Source organism: Bombus pascuorum, chromosome 3, assembly GCF_905332965.1.
Source record: "Bombus pascuorum chromosome 3, iyBomPasc1.1, whole genome shotgun sequence".
Classification (NCBI taxonomy): domain Eukaryota; kingdom Metazoa; phylum Arthropoda; class Insecta; order Hymenoptera; family Apidae; genus Bombus; species Bombus pascuorum.
The window spans coordinates 17368443-17392860 of NC_083490.1; the positions used below are offsets into that span (position 1 = coordinate 17368443).

The following is a 24418-nucleotide window of genomic DNA, read 5'->3' on the forward strand; positions in this document are numbered from 1 at the left end:
CATTATGTATTGGTCGTCTGATGGTTATGTCCCTGTAATGTTGAGAATCCTGAAATATTGATAACAATATCCGATCGTCTGAACGCTCCTTCCAACATATTAGGTTGCCCGAAAAGTGTCTTTCTTTTACAGGCACGTCTTCTACGACGATGCATCTTTATACGACGAACATGAAGCCTAATCTGTCGAACGTTGTGATCTTTATTTTGATAGAATAAAATGGATCATACGTAATTCGATAAAATAATATAAAACGAAAAATGTTGTGTATCCATTATTTGCTTATAAAACGAAAGAAATTTTTCGGGCGACCTAATACAATTAGCTTTAAACACGATCACATTAAATTATGTGACTTACTGATATGGCGAGTAATTGATTGTTTAAATATTTTAGTGATTTTTGCGAAGCTTATGCTTCTGATAAATATCTAATGGTTTTTATACCTATTCATTTTCAGATTTGCTCGAATTTGACCAATATAATCACTATAATCATGTCTCGTTACAGTGCTAATGAGATTTCAAAATGTCCTTATAATACATATGGAAGAAGTTTTGATAAATATTGATAAAAAAAAAAAGAAAGAAATCAACCCCAATGATCTTGATCTTCGCATATGTTGTCAAGAACACTTTTCTGAATAATCTGCAAACAGTTAGAGCTATCGCTCGTTATTCTTTAAAATGTTATTGTCGGAAAAGATTTGTAAAAAGCAACGTATGGTTTGTATTCATGTGTAGCAAGGAAACACCGTACGCTTTGCTCGCATGTTCCACTCGCTAGTAAAAATCTATTTCAACGCAATACTAATTCCACACATGAGCGAAACGAATGGGCGAGAAATTTTTAAGAAAAATGTTTTTTGGACGAAAATCGGACGCTCTTCACCTGTATGTGGAATTGAGTTGGACTGGATTTTTACGAGCGAGTGGAGCGAGCATACAACGCATCGGGTGCTTCTTTCAAATAAAAGCTGGGAAACAAATTCGACTATTGCATCGGTTACTTCCGTGTTCGCATTCATATATATTTACGTAGACAGAATAGAATGTACACATTAGTAGTAGTGGTACATATAGTTTTGTTAATAATTTTTTAAAGAATGACGGACGAAAACCTTCTGGAGATTGTTCAGCAGAATGTCGTCATAGATATTCATATGTCAAGGTCATTGAAGCTGGGTCTCTTTTTGTCAAAATCTGCCAAAAAATATTTTAAAAATTCTACAAGTTTTAAACATGATTTTGTTGCGACTAAGTTGTTAGTCTCGACTTTGACGTTTGCGATAACGATTTGAGGTCGTTCAGGAGAGTGTTCTTGACAACATCTATCAACATCAAGACCATTGGGGCTGGATTCTCTTTTGTCAACATTTACGAAGGTTTCTAAGAGTGTTTGAATACTTTCATGAGCCACGAACGGATCTATATATTTTAAACGTACAGCAATATGCTTCACATTCCTTAAAATGGCTTTATTTGTTCGTATCATTATTCTTTTAGTCTTTCTACCTACTTTTTTCCCTCGCTTTTGTTATTGCTTTCTTTTCGTTGTGTTCGAAATAATTTGCTATCGTTATATTTAATATAGTTATATTATATTTTTTTACTTTAATGTTGAATGAGAAAGTTTGTTACTCCTTTTTTGAAAATAATAACTTTCTTTGAGATTAATATAAATTATGAGATTAGATATCAGCTTCAAGTTACTAAAAATAGAGATAAAGATATTATGAACTAAGATTAAATATACTAGCCTATGTTCGTTCAATTATTTAGGAAATTTGAGTTAGGTTGAATAATTATAATTGCAATATATGCTACAAATTTAAAGTAGATATGTATAATAAAACGATATTTAATATACGAGAAGTATACACAAATATCTATTCAAAATTATATATTACTTCCTATAATTGATGTAATTTTATTTTATTGAAGATATAAAAATTGAGATCATCCCTTGCATAAGGTTGAGGAAATAATATTATGGAAACAGTTTATATTATATATAACTGTTATATAACAGTTATATAACAGTTTATAAGAATCAAATATTTGTTAATGATTCCCATATGTGAGATCTATTTTTGTTTACATTGTTTTTTTTAAAAATCCTTTAGCTATTTTCTCCGGTTGAAGAATTATATGCGTTATTCCATGCGTTAGGAATATATGTTGCATAAACTTTATTTATTACTCGGACGCGATCAAAAGACTGAAAAGTTTAAGAAATTGTGAAATCCTTTTTTATGAAAAACATAAGTTAATTCTTCAGTATTATTGATTGCTTTACGTGGTTTGTCTAAACGTAAAAAAATAAACAAACTTTTGAAAATAGGGTATACGTTAGTCGTTGATAGTTTTAGATCTAATCGTCTAAGTTTGTATAGAACAAAGCTGATGTTTCTTATCTCGATAGGTCTACGATGAAAAAGTATATACAAGTACCCCATTGTTAACAGGTAGGCACTGATAGTAGCAGTCAGAAATCTTCCGTTTTTTACTGTAACATACCCGAAAACGCGAGTTCGCTGTCTCCAGTTGAAAATACCGTGTCCGAATCTTCATTGTCATCAGAAGGCTCGATACCTGGACGTGAAAGTCCATTAAACGATGATAAAAAGAGGAACAATCAAGAAGCGAAAAGTCCGGTGATCGAAGGAGATAAAACTAAATCGATTTTACGATTTTCCACTGACAATGAGAACGTTATTGAGAAATCGGATGCCGTACGGCCGGTTAATTTAACGTTAGCCGAGAGCTGTGAAATGAAACCACCGAGACTGATGAAAATCGTGAAGATGAAGCAAGCGAAAAGGGAAGGTCGTTTATTGTCTGTACCGAATTTAAAATTTGCGAAAAACGATCCAGCGATTTGTGACCTAAGATGCGAGGAAACAAACACGGCCTCCGAATCTTTCACCTGCAATCTAATAAGAAGATTCAGTAAGTGTTTAAAATTAGAGTAGAGGAGAGTTTGTGTTGTCCGTGTGCATTTAGAAATGTGATACGTGTAGAGTTTAACGTAACATGCGAATGTGAGCATATATGCGTTCGAGTGTGAGCGTGAGTGAATTATTCGTTTACTAACAACATTTTCTTTTAATCGCAACGTCATTGCGTTCACTGGCAATTGACTTCTTCGATCAAAAAAACAGATGCCTCTGCGATGTCATTGACTGAAAGCGTATACTTGTGTCCTACAAAAACTAGACTAATTACATAGAAAGGAGCTCTGCTATATTTCGACTGTGCTTTTATCTTTTCTTTTTTTCGTTTTAAAAGAAGGCCTAGGATGCTCGTAGATTCATGTAAACTAACTTTTAGAGGTAATAACAAGTAACTGTGTTTATATATATATATATATATACATACATATATATATATATATATATATATATATATATATATATATATATATATGTATGTGTAAGTGTAAAACTAAAACAACAAAAGAATATACATATATAAATTAAGCTTCCGCCAAACAATATCGTTGGAATCAAAGGTTTATGTGAAACATATTATTTATTCTGCTTGTTAAAATACGCACTCCGTGTAACAATCTGCCGCGTTTACTTGCATTTTTTTTACAGATCTGTATCGCGTATTCATATTTTTTAATTCTTGTGGAGCCTACCGCGCGTAATACGTTATGTATTATACGTTAATTATATTCCATATTCACTTTTCGTTATATGTATACGATGATTCGCGTGTCATCATAAGTACGAGAAATCGAAGAAAAAGTAGTAAACGAGTTTACATAGATTTAAAATTGAAAATTGAAACTTCGCTATACAAACAATTACTAACAGTCATTAACTCACATAAATCTGAGAATAGATACGAGATAAAAAAGCTTGCAAGAATAAAACCAATTGCGATATTAGACCCCAAGCTTTTTTTGGTACTGGTTCAAATAATTTTTTATATTTATGCATGAGTAATTTATGCAAACCACATAGGATTCTGGTGACCACATAGGATTTTATTTGTTGACACTGCACATGAAGAAAGTAGTACCCTTTCCTTTTCTCGCAGAGCATGTACCATCTATTATTTGACTTGACAATCGGATTATATATACATATGTATCTGTGTATATATATATATATTTATATGACATTGATCAAACGAATTTTTCCTTTATTCGTTTCCAAAATTTAGACGATACAGCTGTCATATTTCTTCATTCTTTCCATTACAAGTACGATAAATTAGGTTACTAAATTTCTATACACGACATTTGTAGCTTTAAATGTAACAATAGTAATATCTAAAATAAATCGACTTGTTTTCAGCAAAATTTTCTGAATTCAGATCGTAAACTGCATTCAACAATTTAAAATACATGACGACAGTGTTTTAAACTCGTTAATGCATGTCTTACAGATTTAAGAAATAGTATTAACGATATTGTTTAATAAGAGATTAAACGATTTTTATAATGTTATCCATCGAGAGATGAAAGACATTTTCTTACTAGATTAGGTAAAAAGGTTTAATTGGAACATAAAAGTCAGCGAAATTTTGCTAATCGAATACTTTTAACATAATATTTTTGTTGTATCTTTCGTAATTTAATGAACGTATTACGGATTTAAAGTGTTAAAAAATGGTCAAATACAAGTACATAGGTACGCAACGTAATAACATAAGTAAATGTAACATAAAGGAAACGAAAGCCTAAACAGGAGACGTCTAGTGTTACATAATATAAATAACATCGATATTGCGATACTAGTGTAAAAAGTTATGTGGAATAAATTTCTGAATTTTTCTAATTATTGGAAAATGTAGAGTCTAATATAATAGTCAGTCAATCAGTTTCATCAATATATCATTATATATTTTATAAGATATACGAGATTATAAGAAATTTTGCTAGGAGACGAACGATTTTCCAAGTTTTGGAAGAGTGCAGACTCGTTGCTTTCACATAACCGACTTCAATAGGATTTCAGGTTGTACTCAGAGGGTGCCTACGTTTTCTATTTAAAAAAATCGTTTCTCACAAATTTAATGTCTACATAAAATCTAAAGCTTCCGAAGTCTGTGGCTACTAGAATCGAAGAACGTTACATCGTAAGGTACAAAGTTAATTAAAATATTTTTGCGTGCACGCATATTTTTATGCTCGTTAAAGTTTAGTACTAATACAGTGTATGTACATATAATACATGATATACGTATAAGAGTTAACGGCAGATCAATGGGAAATGTGATATACATATCTTTAGGACATCTACTTTGCAAAGTAAAAGCAAAAATATACATTTTTGCATTGTATCGCAGAACGGTATATTCTGTTGTATTGCGGCATTTCATCAGTGCACATACAGCTTGTATCCCATATGCCTTGTTCGTAACTAGAAGATATTTGTTTTTGTAACAGCATATCTGTATATCCACATTAGGTACATCTACGAGTATTTGGAATGCATAGTGTACGTACATTAAGACTACATATATATTCGCATATGTGTTTAATACCCATTTGTGTGAATTCGTTTTAACTTGTATAGATACTTCCCATTCTTAACAATATTATTCACCCTGAGTTTGTAAAATATCAGAGTACTCCTTCGAATGTACCGTAACCAATTATGTAAATTCAATTCTTTCTTCAATTTTTAAAACCTACAAATCTATCTTTGAGCGTAATCAATCTACTAATTAAATGTGAAGAGATTCTACTTTAACACTTTTTCAGGTTCAAATCAGTTTTGCGGTCTTCCCCGACAGCAAGGTTGATTCAGGTAAAAAAAAAAAGGTTTTTCACATTTTGACAGTTGTCTGATCACCGAGAGAAAAGTATGTCTGTTGCCAGAAATTTATACCGATGATTTATTTCTAGATAACATCAAGTACATATTTGTTTCTATGTTTTTAAGTATGTCGTTAGTTACCTGTATTAATACCACTATCGATCAAGAGTTAATATACATGAACAATTTGACATCTGTAGTTGTTTCATTTCTATATACAGGGTGTATTACCAAAGCTGAACAAAAGCATATCAGTCGATTTGCAGATAAGAGGGAGATTCTAGATAGAAAATGTTACGAGAACATATGTAGATGAAAAATTTAGTGCAATATTATTCATTTAATTAGTTACTTTCCCCTAATTTTGATGTCTTTGGCAGCCGAAATGAATTCTTATTTCTGAAATCATTAATCGTGCAAAAATTACTGCTCTTTTGTTTCAAATTTCAAAATTTCAGTTTTTCAAGAAACTTTTTAAAATCTCAACAGGCAGCTTTAAACAAATAATAAAAAAAGTCATGTGGTTGCGATTAATGATTTTGAAAGTAAGAATTAATCTATATAGTTAAGATACGTTACGATTGGTAAACATTAACGAGTTTCTACATTTTCTACTCAAAATCATCTCTCGAATCAATTTTAATTTTGTTGATACACCGTATATACATACATACATATGTGTACACATATATACCTATATATATATATATATATATATATATATAAATATATATATTGGTTGTTTTTACTATAATATGCGTTTAAGGTACGGTATCATATCACAAGATTCGTTGTGTTTACACCTTTCTCTCGGTACAACATCGCTTTCAAAGCTTTTCGATATGTTTTTAATCATTTGCACGCAATAGCAATAGTAATAATAATAACACGGATGGTTACGGCATCATCAATGACAACAGGGCGCGAAATCATTGCTATATTCTTTTTCTACTTGAAATGTATCATTGACTATCTTGTGCTTCTCTAATTTTTTTTTCCATATTGACTGACTGCTATAAAGGGCTCTGCATAATATATGCTGATATTCCACATAGCAAATCTTAGAAATAACCACGATATAAGAAACAAATATCTTCCGCCATTTTTCCCACTGATCAGTCGATTCTTTTATTTAGCGTTAATAGAAATCTGTTATAATTATTTTCAAATAACAATCAAATGGAATCATTAAAGGCGGAGTAACTTTTCGTTTTCGTAGTGAAATACGATTGCTGCAAATTTTATTTTATGCGCCCAGAAGATATCTATATTATATATTTAGTTAAAATAACATTGTTTCACTAAATTAAATGTTATTAATTTCTTTATTTGATTCTTCCGTAAAACAACAGGAATGGATCCATTGAACATTTTGCGAATAAGTATTATACATGTTTATGTATTAATTACGCGTTTACTATCAAATATTTATCATTCTTTATATTACAAGTATCTAAAATTCTTTTTGTTTTTAATGCTTAAATTTTCAAGATGTATTACGAATTATTCGTCAATACTCACATTTCACAAGTAAACAAATAATATTTGTCGTAATGCAAATATTATAAATGCTTCGTTTTAATTCATTAATTCTAGCTCGATATGTATCTATAATATTAAAGTATTTTTCAATCGTACTAAGTTGAATTTTTGCAAATTTGTAGAAATTTCTACAATTCTATAGGAAATAATAAGAAATACAATTGAAACTAAATTAAATATTAATGGTTAATTATTCGGAATAGAGGCTCATCGATTTCAATGACGTTGAAATATGTTATCAAGGTCAACATTCTGAACACCTTTTTCCTATACATATAACCCTCGCTCGGGCTTAGTTGACAAGATATTAGCAAAGAAACTTCAATTAAATGTAGGCTTGATTACATTCCATTTTAGATTAGGAGGCCGCATTTGTATTTAGTCCAACCTAAACTTAACTCATTGACGAGAGAAAAAAACCTACACTTTTAGTATCGTATAGGTAAGAAAGAAAAATCGATGGATTATAGCTTAGGGTAGAATAGCATGCGATCGGCGTTAGGCAGCCGATAACGCTAGCGTGAAATAATTTTCGATGAATCGATTGATATATGGAATGTTGTGATTTATTCTGTTCTTCAATTGGTCAAAAATATAACAAATATATCTACCGCCATTGAAGAATTGTTTACAGAACAATAATTTATAAAATAAATTGTTAAATAACATTTACATATTGTATCAGACATAAATTACCTTATAGCTTGAAAACTGAAACCGAGCGGCGATTATATGTATAGGAGAAAGTTGTTCAGAATCTCGACCTTGACAATACATTTCAAGGTCATCGAAATCGATAAGGTTGCCCCTATTCCGAATAATTATTCATTAATGAAATTTTATCGAACGATATCAGATGTACAAAACATTTCGTGAATGATGTGTTATTTTTTTAAATGAATATGCGATTGGCAGTTCTCTTATTAGGAATAACAAATGAAAATAGTAAGAAGTGAGTCAATTTTTTGAAGTATTGTATTTATGGATTTTGAGAAATTTAAGATCATGATTGTCTGATCGACAAATAGGAATCAGAGTCAAAATATCATAGCAAATATAACATTTTTTATTTAATAAATTTATTTAACTTTTACTTTTACTTAATAAGAAAGAGTACTAGATGGTAATTTTACTTGAGAAATTTTATAAACACTAATAAATATTTACAATAAAAACTATAAGGTAATCACTGTATAAAAGTAGTGTCCGAATACACGGAACATGCATATGTATGTTAATTTTACAAAATCTTGAGAATATGAAATCTGGTAGGTATGCAACATTTAGGTCTGTATCAAATATATGTAAGAAGGTGAAAATATTCATTACACAATTTACACACACACATGTATATATGTATACTGCTATGACACTTTGGCTCTTATTATGTCTATTAGTTAAAAATTGTCCAAATTATTGTTATTCTCAGATTACGCGGAACATACAGGTATATATCGCCCCAAGACCTTTCTGCAACAACAAGACCTATAATTCCATAACTTTTTGTTACCATTTTTTTTTAATTAAAAGCAGAATACTGGATATAATAAAAAGAAAGCAAAGCAATTTTTTACACAGGCTACCAACTAGTTTTTAAGGCCTTTTGAAGTGTTTCATATCTTTACTTTTCTCAGCTAACATAAAAATGATATTTCGCTGTAATAATGATAATAATATTTCTGAGGAATGTCACTTTTCTCACTACATATTACATAACCAGTTTTCATAGAGTATGGAGAGCACTCTATTTATTCTGTAATTTGGATTGTTGTTCTACGAGGAATATAACATAAATTCTTTTCCTCCTCTAGAACATGTAAGATTCGTTCAGGTAACAAGCAGTTTTAATTTCATTTTTCTTCTTAAATACCTTCGATCTTTGATTCTGTTTACATCGCTAATACGTCTTAACAAACATGCCTAAATAATATTTCTGCATTTAAGTAAATTGAAAATCAGACTCCGGTGAAGTTACTCTGTCACCGTGGAAAATAACGTAGTTAATGATAGAATTGACATGTAATTAAAATATAAAAGGCTGAAAAGATGAGTAGCGATAACTTGGAGGAGAATGTGAAAGAAAAACCGTTTACCGTAAGGTAATACTAGAGTTTTAGAGTGGGATTTAAGACTGCTTAGCCGAGCATATCTATCATACTTTCTTCACGTTTGATCTATCGCTCATTTGTAGATGAACGGGATGTGCATGTTGCCGGTAACGCGAAGAAGTACGGTGGTCGTTGGTGGTAGTGGTTGCGGTGAGAAAGGTGACAACGCCGATAGTAATAGCTGTAGCCCCTGTGGTAACACTGGTGACGGTGGTTGCAATAGCGAAAGTAGTGGAGGACCTAGTACTAGTGGTGTCTGCATCCCTCGGTCGGGTGTTCAGAATACCGTAAATAGCGGCGACGACGATATTGCCGGCTCGAATGCGAATTCTCGCAAATCCCTTACGATCGAAGCACGTCAGTCTCGTGCTCAGGGTATAAGAAAGCTCCAGAAGTGTCTGAGTACCACTACCAACCATTATGAGCTGGACTCTTCGTCGTTGAACAACTTTCCAACGACTTCGTTACTCTCTAGTCACCGTAACACCGAGATACGAGGCTATTCGTCGACCACTCCGCAAGCTTCTTTCAACTACCAGAATATTCTCTCCAACACCAGACAGTATAACAGCTTCGGTAGTATTATTCAATGAATTATCATTTTAATAAGTACAATTGCTATACTACTTATGTAGATCATCGATTGTTTTCTATGTTACTGAATGAGATAAGTCTATTCTTCTCTGAGTGCTTTTTTCCTCGTTTCGTTGTTCCTTTGATTTCGTTGTTAATAGAACGATTCTTCTATGGTAGGTTCAATGCGATTAATGGAGACCAGCATTTCTTGAACATATTTGTTCCATACCATTACAGAAAAACAAACTGTTTCAAAGGTGAATTTGTTCAAAATCGAGAAGTGACTAATTTTTGTGAGTAATTCTGGGAAAACAATACAACGATACAACGATATATGTATAATAATATATAATAACATAAAATAATCTATAAGTAGTTCGTGAAAATTAGATCAAATCTAATTAATATTCCGGAGTTTCTTAGATCAATTGTTTTTTTTCGTTTAAATCTCTTTAAATTTTAAATTTCATGAAACCGTTTCGATACTGTGTTATAGTTTATAACGTTATAATTTCAAACAAATTTGTTACAGCATAAACGTATACCCTGAAACATGTTCTTATATCTTTCTTTTTCGTTACTCTTATATTAATCGATATTATCTTCTTCCTTGACGACCGACATACAGAATTTATAGTAATATCATAGTCATAAATTAACTTGTAACTTCTAAAAATGGCTGTTTTTAAGATTGGTCTTCGTTATCGTATCTCTTTTTCGCTATGTCTGATAAATACTGTCTGGTCTTTGCTGATTTGAGTGTGGATATATATTACTTCGGCAGACTTTATTACTCTGCATCACGTCTTTTTTTCCTAACGGTCTATTCACTCACTCTTGGTCAAACCACTTTCTCTAAAAACACAAAACGGCACATCATCCAGTTTGCGTGATTTCTAATTCTCACACTGCACCTCTGATAAAAAAATACTCTTCCGCGTTCTCTCCGATTTTCATCTGTCTGCCTCATTTTTCAGTTGGCTTTTTTCTAATAAATGTTGCCTAATGATAACACATTGAGTTAATTCTTCCGCTCAGTGTACACTTTATGAAATATCGAATGCACAGGATGTTGATAAAGATGAAATAGTTATAGTTTCTTTAGCATTAGTATGGTATAAAGTTACATCGAAATAAAGAGAACGGTATCTGTGGAAACAGCTGATAATTAAAAATGTTCGTACACTTGATACATGCCTTATATACATATATAAAATATATAAGATACGGGATTTATATCATATACATGTTTAATGTTACATGATAAATTATAACTATGAAGCTATAATTTAGGAAAACAAGTATCTACATAATTTGTATTGTCGTATGTGAGAATTTTGTTCGCATCAAATTACATAGCAATGCAGAATATATAGTTACCGCTGTATTTCAATGACATAATGTAAGTAAAAAAAAAAAGAACGAATTATTTATTATACCGATGAGTAAGAAATCGAGTTTGGATAAGCTTGAACTTTTATTAAAATCTTGTGCATACCTATATAACGCGCGTACATGTATACTGAGTACGTTTGGAACGTAGAATTCGCAGGGATGTCGCGGAATGCCTTTTTAGTGCATAATCATATTCTTGCTACTAAAATTTCGTTTCTTCTTATATCTAGAGCGTGAATTGTATATGTTATTTAAAGTTCATGTTTTAATTTTTAAAACCAGGTCACTCTTTGTGTTCAAGCTTTCAAGTGCCTTTGGGAGTGTGGATTGAACGTGCTATAATTTCATGAAAGCGATTAGCGACGCAACTCGTTTTATTTCGGTGATATTAAGATCAAATGCTGAATAACGCATATACTAGAATGTTATGCAGAGGCAAAAATTTACTTCGACCGAGATGTCCTTTCATGAATCGAACAAGAATCGTATCGGACGCAAATAAAAAATAATTTTTATTAAAATAAAAAATAAATTTTGACGATTAAGGTTGACACGGTAACCAGTCCTTAGTTGCGTTAGTTGCGTTTAAAATGGAAATATAATTTAAAGTTCCATTCAATTTGTAATTTACAAGATTTTAACGAATAATATACGTCGTAAAATATTTTTTAACTTTCTATCCTAGTTGGAAATCTTATTACAAATGTACGCGTCTTATTACAGAATCTCATCGACCTTATACTTTTACCATTTATCTAATGATTTTAGGTAAATATGAAAATTAATATTACTAACACCGTTTAAATATACTACTCAAGTATTATGTTAATTACATCATTTAAGTATTAAGTTCTAGTATTTCATTTTGTTGAACGCGATAATTAATAGGGAACGGAATGAAAGTGGGATATACGTCGTTGATTTGGCTACACGTAATTTGCGCATGATGAATCGGCACATAGTGCCAATAATATATTCGCTTAAGATTAACTGATCTCTTAATTACAATTATAATGTTACCTTATTTTCTGTTCGTTTCGTTTTGCGTGGCATTCTAACGAACTTTGCGACATACTAGATATACATACATCGGATCGACTTGATGAATGTTGAAACGAATGAAAGATGTTACTTTGTGAACTGTCCTATCAAAAGAGGTACTAGTCATAATAGTTGTTGTTGTTGCTGTCGCTGTTATTATTATTATTATTGTAGTTGTTGTAATTATTGCTATTCTTGTTATTAGTGTCACTATCCAAAACGTTTATGTTTTCTTTCACACTCTGACCGAATCTCTTACCGATTTTCGTTAATTTACGTTAGAAAACTTAACTTGTCAGAGATGTTTACTGTGATAGATGTTGCATGCTCGTCATAATTTATATGGCAATGTTACGTGTTCGGTATTTAATTTTCCATTTATTCTCGGGACTGCTGGTCGGGTAGACAAATATGACAGTTCGTTTCAACGATCAAGAAGCTCGAGTATGTCGTCGCTCGAGAATATCACCACAGAAACCATCAGCTGCCTTACATTCGCAGATTCCTACACGAAAAAGAGCGGTATGTGACATTTTCACAGGAAATTGCTTCTTAATCGATGCTCTTATTAATATGTTTTATTCTATTCTTAAGATACCAGTCCTGTGCCAACACTTTGGATCGGTACATCTTTAGGATCTATACAAACGGTGATATTTAATACACCTGCTCGTGGAGAACGACACGCTCATCCAGTCGTTGTTTCTACTTGCAGTAAGTGTTATTGTGTTCGATGAAATGCATTAGGCCTTTCTATGTATGTGCGTGTTTGTACGCATGAGACAAGATATAACATAATGTAATGATTATTCTATTTGTTTTTACAGATGGATCTACGTTTAAGTTAAAGGGATGTATTCTATCAATGTTCTTCTTAGATTGTAATGGTGCCCTGATTCCATACTCTTACGAGTCCTGGAAAGACGACAGTATGGAGAGTAAAGAACGCAATAGTATGTTATGATACCTGTTTCTTTAATATATATTGCGACTGTTACATTATTAGTGACATTATATACATCTATGAGTCCATAAAATAATGTAATTTGTAATATACAGGATGTTTCGAAATGGGTGGTACAAGCGGATATGGGTGGACTCTGTATGAAAAAATAAACTGAAAATACAGAATAACGACTTTCTATTTGCGTTCGAGGAAATTAAATTTGAAAATTTTTCGTCTATGCAATTGTTGCTTTTGCAACTTAACCGATTACATTATACGTTAGGATTTTGATAATGTTATGAAGGATACTGATTAACGCTACATCTTAGCGAAATCAAATTTTACATTTATAACGAAGAGATTATTGAAATTGTTGATTATTCATCTTGCCGTAAACAGATTGTTGCCTCTCGAATCATGAAAGCATAAACTGATGGCAATGAATCGATTGGGTCTATACTTACTCAAATAACTGCATAATCCTCTCTTGCAATGGTTCATGATTTGTTTAATCTTTAGATACACAAATTTGTTAATGAGACCCCAACAAAAAGCCAATAGAGTAAAGGTGAGGGATATTGCAGATTAAGTCACCAAGATTAAGCATGACATTGCTAGTGTCCTCAGCATGCTAAATACAGGGACAGGTAGTCTCCTTGTATCTTTAACGGGTACCCTTACCTCGAGTCGATACTCATACAGGGCCCGGGTCCCCGGACAGGACCAATCGGGGTCGGGATCACGCCCGACCGACGCACAAGGCACCCAGTGCACTTGCTTCCTTTATTAGCTAGGCCTGGCAGGGGCTTTCGCTCGTCTAAGGTAAAACGGGGCCACCTTCCCTTAGGCCCTACCGTCTCCCAGGACGGTTCCAGAGCAGTTGGTACGCTGCTCACCCGCCGGCGTAACCCTTTCCGGAGTACGAGTGGGGATACCTCGCACCCGGGGGACCGGCCGCCTAACCAGCATTCGGCTATGAACCACGCCACCACGAGTCCATACCCAGTTTCGGACGAGCAGAGGGGTCGCTACTCCCTCCGGGCTAATACTCATCCTGCCCGTGGTACCAGCTTATGTCGCTGGTGGGACCACCGTGTGGATGTACGGCCACGTCACTGCTGGCCCTGCGACCTGCTAACAGGGCATTCAACAGACCAAGAAGGGACTTCACGCAAGCGGGGACCTGTGACACTTTTGTGCCCAGGGAATTATCCCGGCGGTCCCTTCATTCGCGTCAGGATCGTGGGTGCGCTACTACCCATGACCGCGTAGAGAGAGCATGGCCGCACTTAAGCGCACGCATACTCCCGGCGATCATCCTTGCGGAGTACATAGGGACTCACGTAAGCGGAACGCTTGTTCCGACGGTCCCCCTGGCTGCGGGAACGTGGGTTTGCCAGCCCCCATAGGCTCACGCCCTCCCTGCGTGTAAATACAGGGACAAGTTAATTATATCATTATAGTACGGCGAAGTCGCAAACGCGAAAAATGCCAGCATGCGTGAGGAACTTTCAAATTTAATTTTGTCGCCAACGAAGTTGCAAATAGAAAATCATTATTCTATATATTTGATTTATTTGTTCACAAGGAATCCAGCTATACTCGGTTGTACTATCCGTAGCACCCTGTAAGTATGATGTATTTAGTAGTGAGATTTGATGTAAATTCGAATTTTCATTGACAAAAATATTTTTACAAATATGTTTTTAGAAGCAGTTTTCTTCCAGTGACACGATGCGTCTTTTATCGTTGCAGGAAGTCAAGGCAAATGTAATAGTCGAACGTCTTCTCCATCAATGAACACTCAAGTAACTACCGGAGAGGGCTTCGAAGACCGCCAATTCGTTGTATTAGCGTCAGAAAAACAAGCGAGGGTTGTAGCATTACCCTCGCAAAATTGTCAGTACAGACAACAACTGGCTGAAAGTCATATTGTGATTAAAGCAGAGATTACGTCTTTAAAAGGTATGTATCGTAAATATCCTCTTTTTTCGTAAACAATTTATTTTATATTTGTACAAAGTCTTAAGTTTTCGAATTAAGTATATGTATGTATATTACTAATTAATTAGTATTTGATAATAATTATAGATTTACAATATACAGTTACCTCTAAAATATGTAGTCCTTTCCTGCTTTTATATTGGTACACATTTTAAACGTTTCATTTCAAATTCCGAAAGTTGTGTGATAAGCAGATATCAGAATCACGTTTAACTTCACTTCTAATCACCCGATCAATTCACAACAATTTCAAATTTTAGTATCTGTTTAAGATTGTGGGTCAATAAGGAAGGAATTTTGTGCTAGTTACATATATTTATGTAGTGTACCGTTGTAGCAGATCGTAAGATCGTAGTATAACAAATATACTTCGAACATTTTTACGTAATCGTTGGAATACACTTCGATATGTGTAATATGAGATATTATGAATTGCTTTATTGCTATATAATACATATAGTCTGGCTGTATTCAGTCAGCATCAACATTTTTGAGTAAATAGCAAGTTAGTATTCAACTCATCTGGCAAAAAGCAAGTTAGATTAATATAGATAAAAGAGAAAAATCTTCTGTGTGTTTCAGACAATGTCTGTCTTGTATGTTACATTTCAAATGGTCACATAGCTACTTATAGTTTGCCAAGTCTGAGGCCGCTTATAGACGTCGATTTTCTACCGCTTATAGATTTGAGGTAAGAATAACAATTGTTTCATTATATTAGCTTTGCGGCAAAATAATCATTCTAATTGCACATGGTATATAATGCACTATATGCTATTGCATTATTGCAACATTGCAAGACTGCAACATTTTATATATGTACATCGTCGAATGTAGCATAAAAGTTATTTCATACTAATGATATTATTTTCTTGGCTAATACTTCTAATTGATTATTTTTGGAATATATGTATATAATAGTAAAAACAAATAATTATTCTAAATAACTACTGTACGTTTAACGGCTTTAACTACTAATTTCTTAACTGTTTAAATGTTTATATTTTTAAATAGTGGAAGTTTTAAAAAAGTAGTCAAAATATAATGAAATATTAATCGTCGATGAGTCACCATAAACATGACATTACCAGCTGTTTAAAAAGAAACAATCTAATATTATTATAACGTACACAATTGTAAATATTAAAGTATATATTATAACATTTTTATCCTTTGATCGTTTATTAAGAAAATATTGTTGTAGTTTGAGATGAATAGAATAATCATTTAATACAAGGGGAACTTCGACTTGATTTCAAATATAATAATCGAATTTCTCATATTTTGTTTATTATTAACGTTGTATAAACGTTTTTATATAAAACTTTGTTTATTAATTAGTTTTTGATTACGTTGAATTGATTACGTGTGGAACATGTAACTAATTGCATATATTGATTTCGAATGGAATTATATGTTTTGTTATATATATGTACAATATAGTTTATTTGTTTATAAATTTAAAATTGAAAATTTATTGATTATCGATATGTATGCAGATATATTACTAAAAAACGAAATTGATTTTTTTTAATTTCATGAAAATTATAATGGGCATACTTAAATTATGTTTACTATTATCTATCTATATATACGATTATAGATACAATGAATAATAACTCCACGATCTCTTTATATTTTTGAAATACGAACTTAAACATTCTTTCATTGCATAGCGTTATGCACCATGTATTATGTAGCTGAGTGAATGTTGTATAGATATTACTTGATATCTAACACCGATATAAATATAGAATAATTAATTAAGTACATTTAGTGAAATGATAATAAGCAATATTAATATTTATAGCATGTAATTTCTTTACTATATCTAACGTGTATTCGTTAACCCTTAATACACTTATAGCATGTTTCATGTAGTATTCTTTATATAAGCACTTTTTTTTGCACTGTTTAATATCTTCTATATAGTTAATTCAAGAAACAGTTCTATGCTACTACTATTTACTCTATTGAATTGGCAGCTATTTACTTTTGAAATAATAGCAAATTTGCATCTTCAATTTATATTCTTCTTACGTAGTATATTTCTTTTCTGTTATGATAGTGTTCTTTTCTGTTTTCTTAAATATTCTTTTCCGTTAATATGAATATTCATATTCTGATTATTAATATAATTGATGATTATCCAAAAATGTTTTACGCAACATGAAATATATTGTTTATTTATATTGACTTATTATATATCAATTTGAATTATACATATATGTATAATATACATATGTATTATACTATACAATATATATACTTAAAATAGTTATTTATAACATCTATTTACACCAATTATAACACCTAATGTCTCTCTATATATTAAACAGCGTTTGTAATAACAATTTTTTGATAATTTCAATCCTGCGCTAATAATACTATTCCATCGTTTCTACTTAGATGGAAATGTATGTTATATATCCTATATATAAGGTGTTCCGTTTAAACAGAAACAGTGGAATACCTCACGAAGGATTGAAGTTATCAAAAAGTTCTTCTTACTTCAAAAATGCTTAGTATATAGAGTCAAGTTAATTTTTTTAAATGGGACCCCGTATCTCTTTAATTAGAATATCATAGCGTTTGTTAAGGTAAATACGACTTGCCACGTGATATTATATCATGTAGTAAATTGCCATAGACTAGGTCCGAAGATTAATGTAAATCGATAACTGAATCGTTAACGTTATCAAATGACGCCACGCATTCTTCTCTGATATTAGTATACTATCAGTATACCAATGAATTGGTACATATACTTATACATATATATGTATTTTTTAAACATTAGATGTATGCAGTAGTGGATTTAAACCTTCGAGAACTTGAAGTTAAAAATAATCATTTTGGAGCCCCTGAACTAAGCCAAATTTTAAAAAGTTTAGCCTGGCTAAATCGATGTTCGTTAAACCAACAGGAAATTAATATTTAGGTTCAGGAATTCTTTAGCTAATCTGTCAGAATATGATACTCGTTTAGACGGTGAACTTCATGCGTAGTAATTAAAATACGTACAATGTGATGGCAGTCCAAAACTTTTTAAGGTTAAAATGTTTAAAATTCCCATGGTAAGGGAGTCTCGTTGGAGGATTCAATTATTTTTCACGTATTCTATAGAACGTAAAAATTCTCCAAAACACTTTGGAATGGGTCCATTGAGTGTTTCGAATATTCGGACGATTATACGTACTGATCCAATAAACATCGTTTCAGCCAAGTTATAATTTATTCCCCAGTCTTTGCATACTAACAAATGTATTTTGTGTTATTCCGATAACCGTTTATTAGTCTTTTTGACAAGCACTTTCAGGGCCCGGCTCTTATATTGTTATTGACGTTAAGATAAATTTATCCCTGGATGTAGGTACAGGGTGTTCGAAAATGATTTGTCACGAGCATCGTAGCGTTATTTTACACTTTTGGATCAATGAAAATATACCAAAAATAGCAAGATTGATCTTGATCTTGAAGTTCAAGGACAAACTTTTGGCTGCATCGTACTGTAGTCGTCACGAGAACCAAACTTATCAAAGGAATTATGGATTGCAGCTGAACTGTTCTCTTGGAAAATGATGTCAAAGTTCAATCGGTCTTTCATTGGCATTATTTTCAACATATTTGTTATTTTCCCTGTATCTAACTGCAGAATGTAAGCACATTACAAATAAAGTGGGTCTGAAAACTAATGATACTTTAACATCTTTTCCAACATCGGTTGAATTGCGATCTGTGGTTCCTTTGAGACTTTTGACACTGATGATGACTAGAATATCCGATTTTGGATGCAATCTAAAAGATTTTTTTTTTGAGATCTTCACCAATCCAGAGATATTTTCTTGTGACAAATCATTTTCAAATATTTTTTATATGTGTATATAGTTACTCATTCAGTGTATTATGTTACTCAGTTAAAAGAATGAAAGATTTCTCGAGATGTACATGTATATACATTATACATAAATATGTGTATATCCTTTATCTTTTTTTTTTTTTTTTTGTATAAATCTCTCTATAGTATATAAATTATTATTAAAAAAAAAACAATACAATCAACATATATAAATTGGTGTCGAAAAAAGTTCATAGCGTATTATACTTCTATTTAAGAAAATTAAGATGATTTAAAAATATTTATACTAAACAAAGTTTAATTTTGTCCGATGAAATCCTTTTCTATCTTTTATGGTTTTAGAGTTACAGCTTGTTCCAATTGTGTGAGATATCGTGTATATCTTTATTTTTTCAGAAAGGGGTGTTATTTTTGAGTCACAATTATGCTTCATCCTATACACTATGTCAATATAAGATGTAAAATAATAGATATACAAATGTATATATATATATCGTATGGTTCATTTTGATGCTCTTTTAAAGATATTAATATTTGATAGTATCAAATTTTGGTTTTGATATACAAAATATTTCTAAGTGTACCATTCAGAATATAGAAGTATCCCTGGTAGAGTTTAGAACAAATATTTGTAGGCAACAGCCTAATTTAAGACTTAAAAATTACGAGAAAAATATTCACCGACAGTTTGAATAGCTTAATTGGGAAAACACTCATCCGGCAAGTGCGATCCAAAATCGAATCCGAGATCGAGTCCAGCCAATTGGATCGGTCGAATATTTTTTTCTTACTTTTCAATTTTCCTACAAATTCATATAGAATATGTACTCGTTCTTTAATTCTTATTACATAAAGTAAAAACTGTGCAAGTTCTTGTCCCTACGGTCTTATACATATTAGACTACCATGAAATTTACATAATTATTTATATTGTTGAAAACATCCAGTTTTTTTTTTGTTCAACTTATCGTTTCAGTAACATTTTCAGGTTTAATAAGGTTTTACTATTCCTAAATTTTATTTAATCGTTATATGTATTTTTGGTGTAACTGTAAATTCTATTATTAATATTTGTTGTCTATGTAATTATCACGAATGAAGTACTTTTAATATTTCCTTTGAATGTCAGGAAGAAATATATTCGAAAGTTATGGTCGATAAAAACTAGACAATTATACAATCTATTCCACATATCATAAAATGAATAGTGGTTGATTGATGGCCAAGCTAATTTTGTATTGATATTTTATAACAAATGAAATTCGCTTTGAAATGCGAAAGACGAAGATACATAGTTTGACCATAACTCAGAGATAAGATTAGGGCACATTCATTGTTTGTTTAATGTTTTTCCTGAAAAATACTTTGAATACACAGGGTGTCCCACTTAAAACTCTGCCACCCTCAATTATTCTCTTATTTGAAAATTGATAGAAAATAATCTTTCGCGAGAAGGTTACTTTATCTTAGGAGAGAAATTAGACTACGAGAATGAAGGTTGTCTGAGACTCACAGCTTCTGAAATTTCGCTAATAATAACATTTTCTTGAATGAAATAGCCTATTGTTTTGTTTAGTCATTAAATCACTTCTGAACTAACGATACCAATTGAGGGTTAAATTATCTAATGATATTCAATATATAATAGTTTAAAATTTAAGATACATTATTGTCCAAGTTTCAACACTCTTGTTTAATTAATAATATTTTTTTAATGCTCAAAATTAGAGATATTTCGAAAACTTGATTGTAGCATGTTTCCAATGTACAAGTTAATATCTACATTGCACATGTATTATGTAAAGCCTGAATTCGTGTTTTTACTAATCAGAATATGAGTATTGTCACAAAATTCACTCTATTTAATACTATAGTTTATAATAAATTTAAAAAGATTGTTAGACAGCAGCAAGTTTTGTAAACAACGACTTATGTTATTATTTTTTTTACCTATCATTCTTCTTACATCATCCTCTTTACATATTAGAAAAAACAGCGATCGTGTATTCAAGTGGAATACATTTGTTGGAAATATCTTGAAGATAAAGAGATCCAATGTTTTAAGGGTTAATGCTAATTATGCGAACTAAAAATCTCTTTTTACTCGTGTATGGCTTAACGCTCACTTTTCTCCTGTCTCTGTAATCTCTAACAGTTTTCAGACTACAAAACATGGCATTGTAGACCCCATGTTGTCCATATGGGGTCATCAACTCTTTGTTAATGGCGATACCGATCAGTAAGTGATCTATAAAATACACTTTTCACAATATGTATTTTATACAACATACAATGCCTTGCGTGCTATACATATATATTTTATTTCTTTCCGATAAATCATGTCAATCCCTATACTTCTCTACTTCATGGTACTTCTTTGAACGTCGTTCGGACGGCTGTTTCTATTTTTATTAGTATTTTCGTTATACAATAAAACTTATTAAATATATACGTAAGCACACATTTTTTCAATTTCGATATTATCATCCCAGTACATCTGCATATTTCGTACAAACTTTATGAAACCAACAGATATCACACTAATTATTGTATATCTTTTTTACAGAATTGCAAAAACACTTTGCTTCAGCAATAGGGGTCATGGCTTATATCTTTCGTCGCCCACTGAGATCCAAAAGTTTTCTGTATCCAGTCAATTTTGGTATGGTTCACTTTTATCGTAATATCTCAACGAATTTAATAGGGAAGTTAAAAAATCGAATTTTATTATTCCTGTTGAAAATTTATATTCCTCATTATTTCCTTCCTTCGTATTTAATTAATGTTATGGTACGAGATTGTTAAATCTAGAATCGGTGTTTTCAAGTTCGTCTGTTAATTCGTATCTTGTCAAGAAATAATATTCTTCGCTTATAAATATATTAATTTGATTTCAGAATTTCACCATTTTTCATGCAATCAATGTTGATGATATATGCTGTAAAAACATTTCGATCGTGTTTTTATTTTGATTTGTCATTTAAAAGAATTTCTGTTTTTCTTTTGTGTATTAGAAAATTAATTTGTTAAAAGATTATATAATTAGATTTAGAAAAGGACTTGCAGATATTGATTTCTAATTTTCTCTTCATTTTAAAGTTATTTATAGAAAAAAAACGGATCTCAATATAAATTTAGATTATCTAGCAATTCCAAAAGCGCATTCTCTTTTTTTATTGGTATGTTTATCGTTTATTTATTTATGGTTTGTTTATTGATGTATTGAGAATTGTTTATTAAGAAATGTTGCTTTCTTAAATCATTTACATCAAAATAATGAAATATAATAAAATAATATGCGCGACTTTTTTAAATTTAAGCTTTGAACAACTATAATTAATGAGAAATAATTTTTTTAAAAAGGAAATATAAATATTCTTATATGAGGATATCGATAAAATCAGTTGAAATAGTCACTTAAAGCAATTATTACGTAGGTTATTGCAGTTCTTATTTTCTTTTCATGCTTTAGAACTACTGTATGTGCATATTTATTATATATTTATATCCGCTCCGTGAGACGTACTTTTAAACTACTTTTCTAAATAATATAATAATAAAAATTATTCATTTCAGATTTTTCAAATCTTTAAATGTATCTTTTTGTAAACGTTAAAACAATGATTTAGAAGGGCAAATGAGAATCGCTTTAATTCCACAATAAATGTGTATTTTACAGTTATTTATAAACAATTTCATTTATCTAATAGTTTCTTTTATATGATACAATACAAATATAACGATATTTGAAATAATCTTTATTTACCTTTTTCCCCTTTATGTTCGGAACTCATAACTCAAAAATATTTATAGTGAAAATTGTGTTAAAGAGAAAAATTAAGTATAAGAATAAAATTTTGTATGTAGGTATTTTTGCTATATGACATACGCGTAGGAATAATTTTAAAAACATTTCAATTTTTGAATTGAATCTTTGAATCTTTAACCATTTTAAACGTATTGTTTTCAGTGGTGAATTAACTGAAATGATGGGAGACTTGTTTACCGGTCACGATATGCCTGAACCACCTAAAGAAAGTTTCTTCAAAGGCCTCTTCGGTGGAGGATCACGAAGCCTCGATAGAGAAGAGCTGTGTAAGTTTAATTTTGTTATTTGTTATTTATTTGTTAATAGAATGGGTATGAATCTAATATGTATAGGCAATTATGTATAAGATAAGAAATAAACAAAACTAGAAAATATAGGAAGAAGAACAGAAGTAAAAGAACAGTAACATAATGAGTTACATAATAACCGGTATGAAATTAAATACACGTAATGCAATTAGAAAAATTCTACAACTAAAAACACAATCTAAACAGTGTGAAAACAGCTCCATGTATAAAGATTTCTTGAAACAATGAGCAGAGCTACAGAAACAATCAATCTCATCCGTAAATGTATTGGCTAATTTTAGTGTTCGATTAATTGAATCACTTGAACTATATTTAGATTTTACGATAACGTAATGAAATGTATGATTCTATTATAGAAGTTTTTGAACAAGCGTACAAATAAATGAGTTGTAATAATTGAGAAGATGAGATTTGACTATTTACAATTTTAAATAGAAACGAAAAATTATTGACAATTCTACATTCGGCCAAAGAGGTCATATTAAGTGTATTTAGCAATGGTTCATTATTGCGATCGTTACACAACATAGCTTCGTTCAAATGAGGAGCTATATAAATAAGGAATTTATGTCCAACTGTCTCAATGATTAGGTTTTACGTTAAGAATCGAGAAAACGAAATAATTGAAGCATACTCTAATTGAGGTCTAACTACTGGAAAATATAATACGTTAATAATGAAAATGTCTTTAAAATTGGTAGAACAACGAACAATAGAATTTAACGATTTAAGAGCAGTGTACACAATTTTATGGCAAAGCTCTCAGCTTAATGTAGGTGTAATGCAGATACTAAGGCCGCTAATTGCACTAACTACTAACTCATGACCATTAAGCGCATATTCAAAGATTATAGAACGACTGTTACGGAATTACCTCATTACATAGCATTTAGCGAGATTGAGATTCGTTTTGTTTATTCTACATCAATCACAAGATCTGATTACATCAGATTGGGTATTACATTCTATCTATTATGATATTACTATCTTTCCAATCATTTAAGATATTACTGTATATACAAGCGAGCAAACGA

The 24418-nt window shown here is 31.2% G+C and overlaps 2 protein-coding genes across 8 annotated transcripts in view; one reads left to right on the forward strand and one right to left on the reverse strand.

Annotated features, from left to right (window-relative positions):
* The window catches only part of LOC132905674 (phosphatidylglycerophosphatase and protein-tyrosine phosphatase 1), a 137771-nt gene that overhangs the window by 54260 nt on the left and 59093 nt on the right, over positions 1-24418 (reverse strand). The gene's annotated exons all lie outside the window — the stretch shown is intronic.
* LOC132905658 (syntaxin-binding protein 5) overlaps positions 1-24418 on the forward strand; it is a 77840-nt gene that overhangs the window by 49466 nt on the left and 3956 nt on the right. For 2 of the 7 annotated variants that reach the window (XM_060957179.1, XM_060957180.1), the window contains 9 exons: positions 5722-5767; positions 12844-12960; positions 13033-13152; positions 13266-13391; positions 15140-15349; positions 15971-16079; positions 21403-21486; positions 21814-21909; positions 23218-23342. In XM_060957179.1, coding sequence (XP_060813162.1) covers positions 5722-5767; positions 12844-12960; positions 13033-13152; positions 13266-13391; positions 15140-15349; positions 15971-16079; positions 21403-21486; positions 21814-21909; positions 23218-23342 — 1033 coding nt within the window. Of the gene's footprint in view, positions 1-2467; positions 2952-5721; positions 5768-9509; positions 10003-12834; positions 12961-13032; positions 13153-13265; positions 13392-15139; positions 15350-15970; positions 16080-21402; positions 21487-21813; positions 21910-23217; positions 23343-24418 lie in introns of all 7 variants that reach the window. The other 5 variants (XM_060957177.1, XM_060957178.1, XM_060957174.1 and 2 more) reach the window with 4 other exon arrangements.